The sequence below is a fragment of the Octopus bimaculoides genome, chromosome 7 (genome assembly GCF_046866305.1).
Source record: "Octopus bimaculoides isolate indiv1 chromosome 7, ASM4686630v1, whole genome shotgun sequence".
In the NCBI taxonomy this organism is placed as follows: domain Eukaryota; kingdom Metazoa; phylum Mollusca; class Cephalopoda; order Octopoda; family Octopodidae; genus Octopus; species Octopus bimaculoides.
The window spans coordinates 21,718,211-21,739,659 of NC_142934.1; the positions used below are offsets into that span (position 1 = coordinate 21,718,211).

General features: G+C 38.3%; 1 protein-coding gene across 2 annotated transcripts in view; it reads right to left on the minus strand.

Annotated features, from left to right (window-relative positions):
* The window catches only part of LOC106880878 (carbohydrate sulfotransferase 11), a 44,479-nt gene that overhangs the window by 18,596 nt on the left and 4,434 nt on the right, over window positions 1-21,449 (minus strand). For both annotated transcript variants that reach the window (XM_014931034.3, XM_014931033.3), the window contains exon 2: window positions 9,994-10,028. In XM_014931034.3, the coding sequence (XP_014786520.1) occupies window positions 9,994-10,028 (35 nt within the window). The remainder of the gene's footprint in view (window positions 1-9,993; window positions 10,029-21,449) is intronic.

Here is a 21,449-nt window from a genome sequence, read left to right on the forward strand (position 1 = left end):
TCTCCTCCATGGTCCGCCCCTACCGATGATTCTCCATTCTCTGTTGTTTCAAGTCCAAATCTTTTCTCTCCTTCCTGATAGATTATATTAGCCAAGTTCTCGAACTTTTGTTCGTCATCCCCTTTGAATTTGGTGATCATTCTTATTTCTTTATTCCCCACAAGGAGCTAAACATAGAGGGGACAAACAAGGACAGATAAAGGGATTAAGTCGATTACATCGACACCAGTGTGTAACTGGTATTTAATTTATTGACCCCGAAAGGATGAAAGCAAAGTCGACCTCGGCGGAGTTTGAACTCAGAACGTAACGGCAGACGAAATACCGCTAAGCATTTCGCCCGGCGTGCTAACGATTCTGCCAGCGCGCCGCCTTTGGTGGTCATTCTTGATGGTCATTCTTGCTACCTCGTCATCGAATTTTTTATAGCTCGCTGCATCATTTGCCTTCGGCCACTTAATCTTTGGCTTCTTCACACCTATCTCTTTTCTTGGCTGTTCCGATTCAACTGTGGAATGACCCTCGCTATGGTTTCTTTCCATGAGGTTCTGGCCACACGTCTTCTGGTTTTTCAACCCGCACTATTGAATCACTTTCTTCTGATACACATTCCCTTGGTGAATTCTCAGCCCGATTTAACTAGAAAACACCTTTCCGCAGCAGCTGAATTCCTCATCTACCTTTCCTTTACGTTTCCTTTCTCGTTGTTCATTTCCGGTCCTGGTCCATTCCTTTTTCTGTCCCTGTTTGAGGCGTCGTTCTCCCCCCCCCCCCCCCCCGAGCTCCAGGATCATGGGGGCATGGTTCATCATGCTTACTTTTTGCAACTTTACTCCGGATCGGGCTGCAAACCCATTTGATCTTTCGTTACACTGTCATACTGTCAAGCGTCTCTACGCTTTGTCATCCTGTTTTCTGGATTGTCAGCAAGTCTTTCGCTGCAGTCAGTATCTGAGGAATTCCAACCACGTTTCGTGGTTCGCCACCTCAACAGCTCCTTTATAGGATCCAGTGGCTAAAAACATCATCAGAAGGAACCACGTCTGGTTTCAGGCCCTACTCCTCTACCGTTTTCGACGTGGCGGGACCCCACTTTCGGAGATATTTCTTCTTTCTCCTTTTCTTCTGTTCTTTGGTTTCTTCGATGCAGCGTCAACGAATGTCAGCAGGCGACTGACCATCCTGCCAAATTTCCCTTTAAATACTCGTATCTGGTTTTCAGTATTATATTTTTTTTGGTTTTCATATTATATTTTTTCTTTAATTTTCAGATTTTTGTTTGTTTGATAGTCTTGTCAAATTTAAGGTTTTTTAAACATTCCATGTCAGACCTAAGTAGCTGAATTTAGTGCTGAATACGCTGTTGCCAAGTAGGCTCTTTGTGAGAATGTTGTCGTTTTCTAATCTTTTCACCACATAGAATCATTGAGATTTTTGCGGATGCATAGTACAGGTGATTGAGATCTGTAATGTCAACATCATTAGCTGAAATTATATCCTTAAGTGCAAGGCGGATTTTACCAATTACTTTCAGGTTTTACTTAGAGTTGCGAATTTTTGGGAGAGTGTCACGTTCATTCATACTGGTTTCTTTAATTTTCATCCATTCCGTCATGATTTGATTTTTTAGATCATCTAGTACAGTTGGGTCAATTTCTGTGTGACTTTCTTCATCTATTTGATTTTCGTCTGCCTTGGGGTTTTATGGTTTGTACAGAGAGTATTCCACTTTGCTTCTCAGTTACACTGATTCTTTCTATCATTACTGCATGTTTTCCTCAGACCTGGGTTGGTCTATAATTATTTCCTCTATAGTATCTTCGTTACCTGCAACTTCGTTCCCTTTATCCCTTACTGATCGTTTAATTTGGTCAATCTCTAATTCAGTTAGTAATTTCGTTTTCATAATGTTTCTTCTGACGTTGGCAAGTTTGTTAGTGTCTATGCAGGATCTTACTTCAAGGTGCTTCTATCTCCAGTTTAGGTAGGTTTGTTCAGTATTAGGTTTATTTGTGGGGAAATACATGGCATGATAGAAGACCTTATGAACTTCTTTATTATCTCCCCTAGACCATTTTCATTCTTTTTCTTTTGGTTATTTGATGACGAGAGTGGATAGCCACCTGTTGGAATATTCCGGTTGTGGGGTACTTCCAGCTCCTGTGTTTGGGGAAGATTTGGACCAGTAGCTGATTCTTCGTACCCAGTCTGGTTCCTCACTGCGGTGCACGGTCCTTGTTGAACCAGATGATGGCAGATCTGGTTTGTATTTTGCTTTGTTATCTTTGGACGAGCTTGGACGTTCACATTAGGGGATGAATCTGTCTGTTTAGGGTTAATTTTTTGAGACAACACCACTTCCGAGTTCTCTGAATGAAAACATTGCTCGCAACGTAACTTCTTAAGGCTAACAGATCTGTATTCGTCTGTATTTTCTTTGATGATAGATTTATCACCAGGCATAGTTTTTGTAGTGTTTTTAAACTTATGAATCGTTCACTCTATATTAATTCGAAAAATAATTGTTTTGCTTTATTTTGTTTTGTTTTTGTTTTTTTGTTTTTTGGGAGGGGTTTTTTGCTTCGTTTGTGACATGTGCTTTCATATGCGTGTATGTGTGTCCTGTAAATTTCACGTAGTTGTGTAAACATTGGGATGTATGTGTAGTCCTATGGGTACTAAGATGTAGATATTATTGTGTAGATATTCGAGTGTATGCGTAATTAATCAGTTTACGTACTTATTGTTTTGTTCCACTTATATTTTATAATTTGTAAACTTTCCGATGTTGATTTTGCATGTGTGTCTTTCGCACGTGTTTCACTCAGACATGGTGCATGGAAGAAAGTGTGCTTTGTGTGGCAGTAAAATTTCGTTTTTGTGATTATTTTCGTTAAAAGACCGCTTCCTTTCAAGTCTTCCACGGGTTCCTTTATCCCATTCCAACGATGTTATTAGATAAGATTTGCTTTTGAATGGAGAGCCCAGTGTAGCACATCCAAGCTGTTATTCAGCGCGGAGTTCCTTTCTCTATTCAGCGCGGAGCTGTTGCTGCTGTTGTTGTGTTTCGTAATATTTTGGCTTATATTCCTATTATTATTTCTTTTATAGAACTTTTTTATCATAATTTTTACTAATTGCAACAGAAACATATGTAGGTGCAGAAATGGAAAGACGTGATTGACAGCAAGATAAAACTGAATATATAAATCTCTGTTCACCAACACTTATTCTTTGTAAGCCTAGTACTTATTCTATCGGTCTCTTTTGCCGAACCGTTAAGTTTCGGGGACATAAACACACCAACATCGGTTGTCAAGTAATGGTGGGGGGACAAACACAGACAGAAACACACACACACATGTATATATATATATATATATATATATATATATATATATATATATATATATATATATATATATATATATATACACGACGGGCTTCTTTCATTTTCCGTCTACCAAATCCACTCACAAGGGTTTGGTCAGCCCGAGGCTATAGTAGAAGACACTTGTCCAAGGTGCCATGCAGTGAGACTGAACCCCGAACCATGTGGTTGGGAAGCAAGTTTCTTATCACACAGCCACGCCTCCACCTATATATATATATATATATGTGTGTGTGTGTGTGTGTGTGTGTGTGTGTGTGTGTGTGTGTGTGTGTGTGTGTGTGTGTGTGTGTGTGTGTGTGTGTAAATGATATACATATATACGCATACACACACACACACACACATACACACACACACACACACACACACACACACACACACACATACACATATGTATATATATTCGTGTTGCAGAAAAAGAGGCAGGTGTCATTCAACTGCGCTCCATAGAATTACAGTCGGGGGAATTAGAAAGTCAGAATTGAGGCTGGTGATGTAGAAATTCTCCAACCACCTCTAACTTTCTACGAAGATACCGCAAAGAGCCGAATCCTACTGCAATACATGTGGTCGTCCAGCAGCAACCCTCTCCAGCCAGGGTTCGGCTACAGTCTCCAGTAATTTCACATATCATTCAGAACTGAGGCTTTGTTCAAATATGTGGCCGGTTTGACGTCGACTCACGGGAGACCCTCACAAAAAAAAAAAACATCACAGTTCCTGCTGTCCACAGCTTCGTAGTCTTCGTTATAGCTGTCCATGTCACGATTTACAGCCTTTACAATGTTCACAGAGCATTGAGTAGCAGGCATGATGTCAGTATTTTGAAAATCCAACGCGAATCATCATGATGCAAGTAACTCTTTTTCAATATTCAGATGGCTTCTAGTCCTTCATGTCAGCTTAAGTTTTCTCAATTACTACTTTAATGCTTAGGCTCTCCAATATCGTTGGTGAATACATCAAGCCGTTCATGAAAAATGAGGCAGTCTCGTCTCAGACAAAGCAACGATATCAAGATCATAGCGTCGAAGCTCCTTCGCAACAAGAGCAGTCCTGCGTTCAGGACATTCTGAGGACTTGCGGTCAAGCAGTGTCCGTACATTCCAACAGCCAATATTCAGTATTTTATTTGGTTCTATCACAGTAGCATGATGACGGCCGGGTTCAGACTGTGATGCTCTGGATACCCTGCCGGGCCAGACCCTTCCATCTGATGTGGTTCCAGAGTCCTTACTGCCATTTATTTTTTTACTGTTTTGGTACATCATTGATTGTTTGCTTTTTAAGGCTACAGCCAGCCATTCGGTTAAGACTCACAGCACTATCAACAATCATCAATTAGTTAATTGGTTAATCAATCAATCCATGTTGTTATCGTGCAGTGCCTGTGCAAGAAGATTGTTTTTAAAGTGAGGAAAGGCTGTGTACTGAGTCAATCCCACTCACTAAGCAACAGTAGCCATAACCCGAAAAGAAGAACAATTCAACATCATCGGTAACCACTGAGCCGCAGGTTTTATGTCGGAGTTATCCCAGTTGCCTGAGTTGCCTTCTCCTAGAAGGATGCCCTAACAAGGGCTAGGGGTCCTTCACTCCCAATGGTTTAACCTCACGATCGGGTATTCAGTCCGATTATTTCTATGTCCCCGCGCAAAAAAACAGCATTAAGCTGGATAAAAAAAAATAAAAACAGCCTTAAGCTGGAGGGGGGGGGAATAAATGAATAAATAAAATTAAAATTAAATAAAATAAATAAATAAATAAATAAATAAAAAAGTTGATATACAATATATACGATATGGCGATATGGAATACATGAAAAAATGTATATAATGAGCAACCTATAAAAATTTACATAAAATATGAGCAAACAATTAAAAAAAATAAAAGATAAAATAAATACATAAAATGTTTTTTTTCTCCTTTTTTTCCTTTTCTCTTTTTCTTTTTTCTTCTCTCTTTCTTTCTTTTTATTTATATATATAATGAGCAAACTGCAAAAATTTCCATTATCTAACATTAGTGAAAAAAAAAGTGGGGATATAGAGTAAATACATAACTACACACATATTGGATGGCCGTTGACTCGCAAGAGTTCCACCACCCTTTGACGGGTTTTGTTTTTCATCCCGCAGAGTGTCCAATAAACACCCTCCTCACCAAGGAAACTTGGTGGGATTGCCGGTTTAGTCGCCGACGGCCCGACCATGCAACAGGTTGTACTGTGTAACATGTTACCAGTAGCACTCGAAAGTGACCTGACATAACATACATACATACATACATACATACATACATACATACAAACATACATACATACATACATACATACATACATACTTACGTACATATCTTTCACTTGTTTCAGTCGTTGGGCTATAGACATGCTGCGGCACTTCACTTTGTATATGTGTGGATGTATGTGTGTGAGAGAGAGAGAGGGAGCGAGAAAGAGAGAGGGGGCGAGATAGATAGACAGACAGACAGACAGACAGATAGATAGATAGATAGATAGATAGATAGATAGATAGATAGATAGATAGATAGATGTCATAAGAATTTAGAAACTTCAGTGACGTGAAGCAAATCATTTTGTACAGTGGAACGCGTAGATAAAGCTATAAATGAAAGTATGTAGTAGTAGTAGTGTGTGTGTGTGTGTGTGTGTGTGTGTGTGTGTGTGTGTGTGTGTGTGTGTGTGTGTGTGTGTGTGTGTGTGTGTGTGTGTGTGTGCGTGCGTGTGTGTGTGCGTGTGTGTGTGTTGGTTTATATCAGACGAATGAGAGAGGATTGCTCAGTACAAGTTGCAGAAGATATGGGTTATTTTCCTCTCATTGAAACTAAAACTGAGGCTTTATCTCGTTACTAGAGTTTCACATCTGAAGAACGTAGTAACATGGAACTCGTGTCGTGAAGCAAATATTCAGTTTCAGTAAAAGAAAATGCATATATGTGTGTGCATATGTGGATATAGGCATTTTTTTAAATCATAAAGAATATAAAACATGACAACGATTACACTAATGACGGTGTCAACACAAAATATAAAGGCAATTGTATAAGCTTGTTGCAAGGAGAAAAAGAAGTGCCGAAAACATATATCTGAACATAAACAATAAAGAGGTGTAGGTTGGTAAAAGGTTCTACGGGTTGATAGGCAGGGAGAATTAGCAAAAATTAGTGTAGGGATTATTGCTGGAAGCTGGAAGGAAACTAATCCTTTGCTCATAAGAAAAAAAATTCAAGATACCGGTATACGCGTATGTGCAGCATAAGGGTAACTACAGTGCATTTGTGGAATCTTCAAGCGGAAATATAAATACTAACCGTTCAAAAATATAAATCTTCTCTTGTTGATTTTTTTTCTCTTCAAATTTCAAATGATTCACCGGCTTCATTTTCCTTTTCTTAATCCTTCTTATTTTTAGGGCTTATTTTCCTTAAATTTCTTCTCTGTCTGGACCAATTCTCGATGTTGAAGAATTTAAAAGAAAAGTAGCTACAATATTTACTATAAATTCTTTCTTCTGACCAGAAAATCTACAGAGATTTCTCTATTTTTTCACTTCTTTTTATTCGTTCAATTTATTTTTTCATTTGAAGACCATCGTTAAAAAATTCCTCACATCATTTTCTTTAATAATTTTATTTTAAAAATGACACATTCTAGTTAAATATAAATGTAACCGTGGTTTCTGATATTAATATAAGACCACGAAATAAAGGGAGTTGCTATGGTGATTTTAATTACTTGCAGTACATGACTGGTTCTGTATCGTATACACTCTTCCACTTAGGATGGATAAAATTGTCAAAACAGAGAACTACAAATGATACAACTAAATACTGTAAGATATTTTGTGGGTTCTAAGCCTTCATTTATTGTAATGTGTAGTCACATCTGTTACATGCGTTTCCTTTTTTGTTTTTCAGGGGTTTATGTGCTTTTGTATGTAATGAGGTCTGTTGTGATGTTTTCTTCTTTCGTGGATGTGGGGTTTATCCTTATTGTGTATGAGCTTACCAAAATATTTAAAAAATAGACAGAAAGTGTTGGAGTGGGTTGCAGACATATAGCTGCTCGTTAACTCGGCTATTATAGCAGACACCAAAAAGAGGAAAACAAACCTTAGTATCTCATGAATTAGTTACCAGAAAGCATTTGAACAATGAAAACACACCATATACATAAATATAAATCATAACATAGATGGGCTGAGATTCACTACAGCTGTTTCAGACGTGTTCTTTATTGATGAACAAAACAATTATGTCAATTAAAAAAAAACGTTTTCTTCAAGCGAATTAACAGTAAAATTTAACATTTAGGATTTTTCAGTGTCATATCAGCCTTGCCATATCAAAATTCAAAATGTAAAGTAACCATATTACTAAATAGTAAATATAAGATAATTACAATCAGCCCTGTACCTAATTCAGGCAGACACCTTATTTCCTCTACGCTTTTGCCAAGCTTTGATCTCATTAATAAACTTGTTGAATGAAAATATATACATATAGTTATATATGGAAATGAAAATTTATCAGTATATAAATATGCATTCTTTTATTTGTTTCAGTCATTTTGACTGCAGCCATGCTGGAGCACCGCATTTAGTCGAACAAATCAAGTCCTGTACTTATTCTATCGGTCTTCTTTCCACATTGCTAAGCTATGGGGACATAAACATACCAGCATCGGTTGTCAAGCGATGACAAACACAGATACACACTCACATATACAGAGGTCTTCTTTCAGTTTCCGTCTATCAAATCCACTCATAAGGCTTTTGTCGTTCCGAGGCTATAGTAGAAGACACTTGCCCAAGGTGCCACGCAGTGGGACTGAACCCGGAACCATGTGGTTGGTAAGCAAGCTACTTACCACACAGCCACCCCTGCGCCTGTGTATAGTTATAAATGCTAGACAAATTTATTAAGCATTAGTCCACGGTATAACAATCTGATCTGGCACGAGTTCTGAACTCAGCTGGTTCTGGTTGACAATTCCCAGTAAAGGTTTCCTGTCTAGGATTATGGATTCTCAAATTCCAGAAGTCTAGAAATACTGGTTTGGAGTCTTGCAGAATAAAACTGCGCCCAGTTGATAACAGAAGTTCTTTAGACTTGACCGACCGTCTTCATGGAGAAGGTGTCTCAATGAAAATACGAGTGGTTGTGCAATCTTAAATTCGCTAACATCTCATAACTGGATTATAAAAGATGGTTCAGTGTGTGTTTTGTCAAGCCCTACCTGGTCGGCATGTTTCTATGCCAGTAACACAGTAAACCGAAATGGAATTTCAGTGGAACGATTCTGCCAGAGAATGTGCCAAAAGTGAAGAAAAGGGGGCATATTTGATGTAATACTACAATAATTTGTGACCAAGGTAGAGTGGTTAGGGAAAATGGGTGACTGATTGAATTAGAGCTTGACTAAATAAGGCGAAGAGTAACTTTGAATATGGAGTAGGTCAATGATAAGGGTGATGTAGAACAAGATACAGGTGATAAACATGTAGAGAATGGGACTATAGAAGAGATGGAATTGCCAAAGAAAGGAATACAAACAGAGATACTGAATTGTATGAAGTTGATTAATTGATAGTGACAGACGTCGTAGGAAGTATTACAAATTATTACAAATAATGATTTTGGTGCAAGAATATTGAAAGAGATATAAATGAGATTTCGAGGAAATTAATGGAATCATCAATGATATTATCACCAAGAATGTAACAGAAACAAAGAATTGTTAAGAGCTACAAATATGCATGTAGCATGAGTAGAAAGAACAGGAAAAAGAACGAAATGTAGTGGGGAAAAGACATCACGGAATATATATGTGGTGAGAAAAGACATTAACACGAAAGGTATAATAACAAATTTTAGTATACCAACGTCCATAATAAACCTTTTTACCATAGGCACAAAGCTTGAAATTTGGAGGAGGGCGTAGTCGATTACATCGATCCCAGTGCTGAACTGGTACTTTTTTTATCGACTCCGAAAGGATAAAAGGCAAAGTCGACCTCGGCGAAATTCAGACTCAGAACGTAAAGACGGACGAAATGCCGCTAAGCATTTTTGCTCGGCGTGCTAACGATTCTGCTAGCTCGCCGCCTTACCAATTGTCTATTTTACAATCGGCACAAGGCCTGAAATTTGGGGTAGGGGACTAGTCGATCACATCGACTCCAGTGTTTCACTGGTACTTATTTCATCGACCCCGAAAGAATGAAAGAAGATAACTCAGAACATAGCGACCACTAAGCATTTCATCCAGCATACTAACGATTTGGTGGGGTGGTTCTCATAGTGCTTAGAAGGAATAAAATATTTTTGTAGTTTAAAGCATAGAGGTGAACAAATTGCTTCTCTCTCCCATTTTTGTGATTATCAATTATTTTAGTGAACTGAAAATTGGGAAATGAAAGGTTTTAATGTTTTTCTTTATTTGCTTGTCTGTTTGTTTTCTATTTTTTCTCAGAGTTTGAAAGCATTAAACTAAGCAACCTACAGCATATTAATTCATGGTTCAACCACTGGTACAATACTGCTATTGATCAATAGGATTGAATAGAAGATTAACTCACCTCTACTGAAGGTCTTCTGAAGATCACAAAAATTTCTGAAGGGGAAGAACAAGAAGGAGAAGAAAAAGAAAAATTAAAGGTGAGTCACATGAAAATAATAGCAACATTAATTATAATACTCTATAATACAATAAGTAACATGCCACAGACCGTATGAATTCATTAACTTCTATGTTTATTGCAAAAAAAGGGGGAGACGAGGTTTCGAACTGCTTTATCTCCTTCACCTTCATTATACATGGGACCACTCTTGATAATCCTCACAGTTATACAAATTATACGCTTTCTTTCTCTCGGTGAAGCCTGTCTTTGATGAGGAGGCTTTATAACACCGAAATAAACCTGACATTGTCTCCCATAGATGTATAGATATTTAAAATAAACATTAGGCCATAAAACCACTTGTAATAACTTAACCAACATCAACGTATATGCAAAACATGTTAGCTCTTTGGTGCTCACTATATTCAATATGTTCATAGTACCTTCACTATTATTTGTCATATAAATGGTGTTTCTGAGTAACTGACTTCATCGTTGATATATATATATATATAATTTAAATTAAAATTAATCAAAGGACATACTAAGTATGTCTACCTGTTGGAATAACAGTCAAAACTCTTATTCAAATTGCCAAAATACACTGATAATAACTATTATCAGTGTATTTTGGCGATTTAAATAATAGTTTTGACTGTTATTTCAAGCAGGTAGATATACTTAGTATGAGCTTCGATTAATTTTAATCCTTCAGCTATTTAATGCTTTGGGGGGGGGGGGGGCCTGCAATCACCTATATTATTGATTTTGTTACAGTCATTTCTAAATTGTTACACTAGATAATAATAGAGTCAATGATATCTTCGCAAATTATTTTCCCGTGTATTGTTTTTTTCTTATGAATTATTTGCTCCGTATTGAAATATACATATATATATATATATATATATATATATATATATTGATAGAAAGGACAACAAAAGAAAGAAAGAGACCTCAATATTATGTAAATAGAGGAATTTATCTGTAAAAATATGTGACACTTATTCGGTAGCCATGATAAAACTCCGAGTTTCGGATGCCGGGGTGGGAACCCACGCCAACATATCTTCAGTTATCAGGACATTGAAAATTCCTGTGAAAAATGACCGTTAAACAAAGGGAAATGACTGTGTGGTTGACTGTTATTAAGACAAAAGAGCTATAGACCGTTAAGTAAGGGGAGGGGTAAAGGTAAGGGAGTAGAAAAGTCTATAGTGTTCGCGTAAGCGCACCAATCCGTAGTTATGTTTAATAGAAATTAACTTATTTACCTAGGTTTTAACATCATCTCCTTCGAAAGAATCACTTTGCACAGCAATTCACCGGTTTCAGCGTTCCTGCACTTCTTTGAATACGGCCTAGCGAGTCGAGGACCTTCTGCGATTCGCTCTGGATCTCGACAACAGTGTTAAAACGGTGACCTTTGAGCTACATTTTCAACTTGGGGGAGAGATGGAAGTCCGCGGGTGCTAAATCTGGCGTATAGGGCATGGACAGAGGCTATGCCATGTTTTTGAGGAGAAACTCCAGAGTGAGGAGAAACTCCAGAGTGAGGAGAACTTTGTGACAGGGTGCATTGTCGTCGTGAAGAATCCAATTCTTCGCGCTCCAAAGATCTGGTCGCTTTCGCCGAATGATCTCCCTTAAACGTCGCAGTAGAACTCTTGATTGACGGTTTGGCCCTGGAGGACAAATTCTCGATGCATAACAACGCAGATGTCGAAAAAAAAGCAATGAGCATGCTCTTGGTTTAGCTACTGTCTGTCTTGACGTCTTTGATCGTGGAGATGAAGGGCTCTTCCATTGTGATGACTGCTGCTTTGTCTCAGGATCGTACTCGTAGATCCAACTCTCGTCACTGGTGATTATCCTCGACATGAAGGATGGGTCATTAGCGGCACGCTGACGCGGATCTTGGTAGACTTCAACGCGATGTTCTTTCTGCTCAGTGGTCAGAGATACGCCGCATGTTCAGTTCAGACGTCAGGATTGCCTGCACGGACCCATACGATAGACCAACAACATCAGCAATGTCATTGATTGTCCTCCGGCGATTCTCATGCACAAGCTGAGGAATTTTCTCCACAAATCTGGAGGTGAGGCTCGTGTGTGTGTGTGTGTGTGTGCGTGTGTGGTGAAAATTTATAAAATATTTCAGAGATTCTTCATTTGAAACCCTGGGTGAATATATGCACACAATTACATTTACATATCTAGTACATATACAACCACACACATGAAGTAATGAAATATAGACACTTTTATTGTAGTATGTACACCCTAGATTGCAAGGTTATTCAAACGCACACACATAGATACACCGTTCACGCATATGCGCACACATCACCCAATTCAGTTAACCGCAAACCTCAAGAGCTGTATTGTCATGACTCAAACAAAAGAGCCTAGCCACTTCGCAGAAAAAGCTGAAAATAAATCCCTAAAAAAAAAACATACAGATGTAAAACAACCTACATACGTGTACGTTGTTTTGAGTGTGCACATATATATATATATATATATATATATATATATATATATATATATATATATATTAATTTTCTTTCCCATTTCTAACTAAACTGTCCGATGAACGGGAACGTGAAAATCTGAGTAACAGTTTTTTGTTATGTTTCTGCTGCTTTTAAATGAAGTATATATAGAAATATTAATATTTCTAAGTCTCTCTAACGGAGACTACGGCAGCGGTATTGGATATTAATAGTTATCGCCAAGCCAACATGGCAGTCCCAAAAATAGGACGAATGCTGCCGTTGATTAGCTCCAAGAGGTCATTGCCTCTAGCTAGCTATGTGACACACGAACCGATATCCATTATAACCTTCCAACAGGGGAGGTCAGCCGCTTCCCCTTGCTGGTCTGGCATCTACAGACTAGTTTCGGGGTATTGCCCCTTATCAATGTAGAGCAGCCGAACCCAGCAGGCGTCGCTACTGACCGTCTGTACGAAGGATTATTTACCTAAATTCAGTGGAATACATCCACTGGTTTTCAAAAATAGAAATATTAATATTTCTAAGTCTCCCTAAAGGAGACTACAGCAGCGGTACTGGATATATATATATATATATATATATATATATATATATATATATATATATATATATATATATATATATATATATATATATATATACGTAATATATATATATATACGTAATATATATATATATATATATATATATACTATAATATAATATATATATATATATACACGTGAGTGATTGTATGTTCATGAGGATGTGCGTACAATCATGTTTGCGCGTGCTTGTGTGCATATATTTTTTTCATTTGTTTGAGTGCGTACGTGTTTATGTTTGTGTGCGAGTAGCTGGGTGTAGACGTGTGTCTATATATATATAACGATTTATTATTCATGAAAAAAGCAATCTGATATGTTTAATTTTACTTTTTTTTTTGTTTTGTTTTGTTTTTCTGCAGCTGTAGATTTCATTTCTTGTCTTTCTCTTCTGCGTTTAGGATTATTTAGGCCATATGACACACACACCCACATGCAGACATGCACGCACACTCAAATAAAAACACATGAACACACAGAGACACATACACACATACACACACACACACACTCACACATACGGACATACAAATATGCAAATATACAAATATGCATACAAATATGCAAACACGCATGCACATGACTAACACATCCAACATATGTATAGCAAGTTTACACACACACACACACACACACATACACAAGCACAAACATACACACGTGTACACATACGAGCGTGTAACTATAAGCAAGCAGTCACAACACCCACGCTAAACTCGCCACAAAACAACACACAGGCACACATACCCATGTGTATACCCATTTACACAGTGGAGGCGCAATGGTTAGGGCAGCAGACTCGCGGTCATAGGATCGCGGTTTCGATTCCCAGACCGGGCGTTGTGAGCGTTTATTGAGTGAAAACACCTAAAGCTCCACGAGGCTCCGGCAGGAGATGGTGGCGAACCCTGCTGTACTCTTTCACCACAACTTTCTCTCACTCTTTTTTCCTGTTTCTGTTGTGCCTGTAATTCAAAGGGTCAGCCTTGTCACACTGTGTCACGCTGAATATCTCCCAGAACTATGTTAAGGGTACACGTGTCTGTGGAGTGCTCAACCACTTGCACGTTAATTTCACGAGCAGGCTGTTCCGTTGATCGGATCAACTGGAACCCTCGACGTCGTAAGCGACGGAGTGCCAACAACAACCCATTTACACATACACCCACACGCGCACGTATACACACATTCATACACATACACGTACACACACATGCAAAGAGAAACCCGAAAATACACATAGACGCAAAGACTATATATACACATAAATCACAAACGCAAGGGACCCTTTTACCATGTTGCTAGGCCAGTTAAAAATTGCAACTAAATCTTTGTCAAAATGCACACAACCGGCTTTTAAAAAAAGAAAGAACACATAGGATAACGTAACCTTTAATAAAATTATTTAATGGTCACGGCAAGAACGCCTTTCATCACAGGTCTTAGCAACGAGGACTGACCTAGAGATAAATAACAACAACAGCAACAACACACACAGAAGTCACTCGATCTGCAAGAAATAGCAGCCAAATCTTCAATTATCTCTCTCTTTTTTTTTACTCTTTTTACTTGTTTCAGTCATTTGACTGTGGCCATGCTCGAGCACCGCCTTTAGTCGACCTAATCGACCCCAGGACTTATTCTTTTGGAAGCCTAGTACTTATTCTATCGGTCTCCTTTTTGCCGAACCGCTAAGTTACGGGGACGTAAACACACCAGCATCGGTTGTCAAGCGATGGTGGGGAGACAAACACAGACACACAGACACGCATACATACATATATACATATATACATATATACGACGGGCTTCTTTCAGTTTCCGTCTTCCAAATCCACTCACAAGGCTTTGGTCGGAAGCCGAGGCTATAGTAGAAGACACTTGCCAAAGGTGCCACGCAGTGGGACTGAACCCAGAACTAATCTTACTGTCTTAAAAAAAAAAGAGAAGAGAAGAGCACATGGGATGGTGAATGCAGTTCTATATATTCAAAAAGGGATATGGTCACGGCTGGAACGCCATTAATCATACAACTGCCTAATAAGGAGCGATCTGGAGCTAAACGTTGCTACCACCACCGACAACAACAACAACAACAACAACAATCCTTTCTAGTGAAGGCTCAAGGCCTTGAAATTTACGGGGAGGGGGACTAGCTGATTACAACAACAATAACAATAATAACAGCAGTAATGCGAGGTAAGGAGAGAGCTTGTCTAAAATAACACCCATATCTCTATCAACACATTCGATTTGGGCCATCTTTTAGGCGACAATAAATGTTGTGCTGCAGGTATGGTCACCCTACAATTATCAAAGCATGACTATATTATTATTATTGAGTGAGAGAGCAGTGCATGCCATCAAAGTGACACTGGGATAAAATATACAAAGCCCAATATACCCATCATGACTACCCGTGTGATAAGGGTACACCAGGCACATGCATCACAACCATATGTGCACGACATGGTGATCTCATATCAAGATAAACAGTGCATGACCTTGCAGTTGGGGCCCAGTTAGAATTTTCTTCAGGTTGAGTAGCCAATCCCACTCAAAAGATCCCTGAATAAGGTTTGTTTAAGGATGTTGAGCAAAACACCCATGTTTCCAAAGGTGAATTATTCAAACTCCAAAGAACTCCTCAAAACACATGGCTATGATGCTCCCCCACTACTTCTGCTCGTGATCAGAGATGCACATATCGTCAGCCACCAAGGGACATACTCAACTGGTTATGATCAAACAACTGACAAGCAAATCTGTGGTATTAAGCAGAATATTTGCTGTAGCCCATCTTTTATACCAAGACAAAACAACGTACATGATAACACTTCCAATCAATTAAGATCAGAAACCATGAGAGCCACTGCCTGGTTCTGCATCAGGACATTTATTATTATTATTATTATTATTATTATTATTATTATTATTATTATTATTATTGTTCAGTAGTTTTATTTTTATAACGTGCTTTCACTTCACTACCGAGTGCAGCTCTGTATGTCTTGAGTATGTGCTGTGGTTTGCTGTGATGCTCTTATGGTTACTGTATTGAAAGTGTTTTGCGTAGGATGAGTGCAGTGCCTACTAGTGCAATTTTCTGTATGTTATATATATTTGTAAGTCCTCGTGTTTTTGTTATGTATTTGTCTGAATATTTTTTATTATACCTAAGGCACCTACTATGATAGGAATTGTTTCTGTTTTTAGATTCTACATTCGAGTTACCTCTATTTCCAGGTCTTTGTATTTTGAAAGTTTCTCCATTTCTTTTATAAGAATGTTGTCATCTGCTGGTATTGATACATCAATTAGAAAGCATTTTTTTCCTTCATGATCTTTGACAATTATATCTTGTCTATTGGCCTTAATTTCTCTATCTGTGTGTATTGGCATATCCCACAGTATGGTTGCTTTCTCGTTTTCTGTGACCTCTTCTGGCGTGTGTTTATACCATCTTTTTTCTGTTGTTATTCCATAGTGTTGGCATAGCTTCCAGTGTATATAGGTCCCAGCTCTGTCGTGTCTGTGAATATATTCCTTCTTAGCCAGGACTGGGCAGCCAGAGATAATATGATTTATTGTTTCTTGTCCATCGCCACATATTCTGCAGTTACTTGTTATGTTTCTTTTCATTATATGGTTTTGGTAATTTCTGGTGGGGAGGCTTTGGTCTTGTGCAGCGATTAAAAATCCTTCAGTCTCTGCTTTGAGTCCTGAGCTTCTCAACCACTGCTGGGATTTTAATCTGTCTATCTCTTTTTCATTTAGTAGCCCAGTATTTACCATGTTGGGGCTTTTCTTGCCATCGTTTTATCATGGTCCGTTGCTGTTCTAGTTTTAGTTTGGATTTCATTTGTTTTATAGCTTTTGTTGTTTCTTCTTCTTCTTCTTCTTCGTATTTATTAGGTAGTATGATTTCTTGTTTGTATTTGTCAGCTTCCTTAAAGACTGAAAACAGTTTTTTGTTTTGCTCGTGTTTTGTGGCTATTTGTATTAGTTTTCCTTGCTTCTGAAGTAGATATTTTTGCAGTCCTATGGTGGTTATTTTATAATAGTTTTCCAGCTGTATAAGACCCCTGCTACCTTCTGTACGTTGTATATATAGCCTTTCTATGTCAGATTTTGGGTGGTGCATCCTAGATCCTGTCATTATTTTTCTTGTTTTCCTGTCTATTTTAGATAGCTCGTTTAGTGTCCAGTTAAGGATATTGTAGCGGCAACTTATAACTGGGACGGCTAAAGTGTTAATACCTATTATCTTGTTTTTAGCATTGAGCTCTGTTTTTAGTATTCTTTCTTTATTTTCTCTTTCATTTGTGTGTGTTGTATCCTATCTAGTTCATTGATTCCTAAATATTTGTATGGCTGGCTTTGGTCTAATTCTTTTATTTCATTGGCTTTATCTAGTGTGATGTTGCTACTTGGAAGCCGTCCTTAAAGCGGCCGGTTTCGGACCCGTTTTCAGAGGCTGGATTGCTGCAATGCACAACGGCGCCTGCTCGGTGGTCAAAGTAAATGACCACCTATCGGAACCGCTCAGTATCGTATGTTCGGTCCGTTAGGGCTGCCGGCTGTCACCTCTTCTGTATGTGCTGGCTGTCGAGTCACTGTTGCGGAAGTTGGAACAGCTAAGAGACTTTCCTTTCGAAATTCGACTCGAGAGGGCAGTGTCTGCATAAACGGAAGACATCACCGTCATGGTGTCGGACGCCTCCGTAGTGGAGACGGTCGGTCCATTGTAAAGGAATATGAGTCGTTTGCAGGGCTGAAATTAATGCCGACAAGTCGGTGGGATTGCAATTGGGCACCTGGAGAGGTAGATCGATGCCGTCGGACGCTGGATTGACGGACCAGTGAAACTGCTTGGAGATTTGTTTCGTCTCGACCCCCAGATGGATAAGAATTGGGAAGAGGTGACAAACAGGGTGACCTCTCTTACACAGAAATGGGCAGAGTCGAAGTTGTCGCTGAGAGGTCAGGCAGAGGTGACGATGGCTACATCGCCTCTGTCATTATTTATTGTCTGACCGTTGTACCTTGCCCCAGTTACTGCTTGATTAGATTGGAGCGTATCCTGTTTATTCTCTTGTAGAAAGGACGCGTTCCAATGGTCAAGCGGTCGGTCTTCTGCCAACTTCCTTTGCGTAGCGGCTTCGGCATGCCATAGATTTTAATGCGCAGCCACGCACTCAGGTTCCGCCACTTGCAGCGATTTCTAGGTGAACGTGTGTGGGCTTCGTTTGTGAGACACGCCTTTCCGCAGCTCGTCTCCTTGAAAGTGCTGCAGTCCTGGGTAAAGGATAGGCCGAGACTGGGTGCCTGGATTAGTAGCGGGGAAATGCGATGACTTCCTCGGGGAGGCCCTAGGTGTCGACGAAGGTGCACTGGCAAGTCTATTCCGGAGGACTTACTGGCCGGGGACTGTTATGGATAATTTCCAGATGTCTTTGGCCGACTGGGGGGTGCTACCGGTTCGAGATAAACTCTACAGTCACAGATGTGCTGTCAGACGGCCTTGTCCGAGCTGCTCGTAGAGCGACGAAACCGTTCTGCATGCACTCGTTCAGTGTCCGGGCATTGCTGACTTGCGGAGTTATGTCGAACAGCTGCTGTCACGCGTAGGACAGACCCGTCTGTCGTCCGAGTCCGTAATGATGATTGTCCCGCCGCCTTCCTTTAATCGGCCTGGCAAGGCAGTTTTCCTTTGTTTGGTGGCTGTGGCAACAGAGGTTATATGGAGGACGAGGCTGAAAGGAATGAGGACGGAAATTTTCCTCTTTGGTAAAGCCCTCATCGACTTTTTCAAGTTTTACTTGAAAAGGAAAGTGAGGGTGGAAATGCATGGGAACCAGCTTAACCGTAAAAATGTCTTACGGTTAAGCTAGTTTCCATGCATTTCTCTGAAGAGAAGATTACATTCTTATCAACATCACCTATTCCTATGGAAGGTATAATTTGTAATCTTCGAAACATATGTTGGAAATGAAAGTATTCAGTTAACATGTGCGTTTTACTCCATTTACTAAATTTATATATATGTATATGTATATATATATATGTATATATATATATGTATATGTATATGCACACACACACACACACACACACACACACATATATATATATATATATATATATATATATATATATATATATATATATATATATATATGTATGTATATATGGATGTATATATAAACATATATATATATATATGATACATATTGGATATTTATGTATATATTTATATATATATGTATACATATATACACCCATACATACATACATACATACATACATACATACATATATATATGCGTGTGTGTGTATATATATATATATATATATATATATATATATATATATATATATATATATATATATATATATATATAAATATAGAAGAGGTACGCCAAGGGAAGATGAAAGAGGCTAAATCGGCTTAGCCAGATATAGCCTCTTTCATTTTCCCTTGGTGTACCTCTTCTAATTTACCAAAGGCACTCTAAGGCTTTTGTAATACTGTTGTATTACGATAGCATAGGCTTACGTGTACTTCTCATACTGACTTTCATATATATATATATATATATATATATATATATATATATATATATATATATATATATATATATATATATATATATATATAGGGTCATCCCATAAATAATGTGGTTTTTTATACTTTTATTTTCAAAATTAAGATAAACAAAGTTCTTTTCTAATCTAAAATATACTCTTCTTCTGTTTGTCTGGGGAGAGTCATTCTCCTCTTCTGCCTTATTATTTAACACACTCACGGGTTTAGTTTCCACTCGTTTACTTCTCAAATTTTGTTTCGTCTTGCAACCTATTCAATAATCGTTGAGCCTGTCCGTTCTCCGGGCTGCGTTCTTTTTGTTTGTTTGTGCACATGAATGTGGGTCAATGTGCCTGCGCATACACATATGTATGTATGTATGTATGTATGTATGTATCTGTGTTTGTGCATGTATGTGTGTATGAATATATATATATATGTATGTATGCGTGTGTGTACGTTTGTGTGTATGTATTCTGCATATTCTTGTATTTGTGTATTTTTATGTGTGTGTGTACCTCTTTTTCCTTGTTTGTGCATGTTTGAGTGTGTCTTTGTATAGGTTTTTGTGACTATGTATGTGTGTACGTGTGCTTGTCTGTTCATATTACCTATGTACCTATTTATCGGTATTTCTATCTGTTTACGTTCATATCCATTTACCTACATATATATGCATGTACACATAGATATACATACATATATGTATATATGTGTATGTATGTGTGTGTGTGTGTGTGTGTGTGTGTGTGTGTGTGTGTGTGTGTGTGTGTGTGTGTGTGTGTGTGTGTGTGTGTGTGTGTGTGTGTACAGGCATAGCTCGGCTTAAGTCGTTTCGATTTAAGTCGTTCTCGATTATACGACGGTTTTCAAAAATAATATATGGAAAGATAAAAATCAGGTTATTTTACTCGTCTTTATTCGGTCCGCTACAAATATTGGAATCGTAAAATCACTAGAAAACCATTAAAAGCACATAAAATCCTGTTACTGTACAATAAATTAGAATAAAAGCATATAAAATCATATTAAAATACGTACAATAAGATACACACCATACAGTAGTGTACCTTAGTGAACGAAATCATGAATCATCTGTATTGTCTTATTTATCGGTCTTTCGGAACTCATATTGCACTATAGTTCCAATAACAACCGTTAGGCATCGTTGTCACTCGTGTTTACCGCGATTGTTTTGAATTCAGATTTGTTTACGTCTGTTTATCAGCTATTTTCTCATTCTCATTCATTTGTGACTTTATTTTTCGCCCCCATGGATACTAAGAAAATACATAGCGAAAGTGCTAAACGTCATGCTATAACGCTGGAAGATAAACTGGCTGTCTTAAAACACCATGAAAAAGGTGAAAAAGTGGTAGCAATTGCACGATCATTTGGGATGAGTCGTACAATTGTATCGACGATTGTACATAAGATTTTAGCACACATCATATCTGAAGCCTCAGGGATGAAGAACACGGTCATCAGTAGGAAAAGGGGCAAAATCTTTGAAGAAATGGAAATGGATTGTTAGGTTGACTCGTCAGTGTGCTACTATTTGTCAAGAAATCACTCAAGAGAAAGCGTTGTGTTTGAGGACCTAAAAAATATCCAGAGGAGAAAGATGTAGAGTTCAAGGCAAGCCAAGGATGATTCATGAGATTTAAGGGCGAAGAAGTTATCACTACATTAAGAATCAAGGTGAAAGTGCATCATCTGATG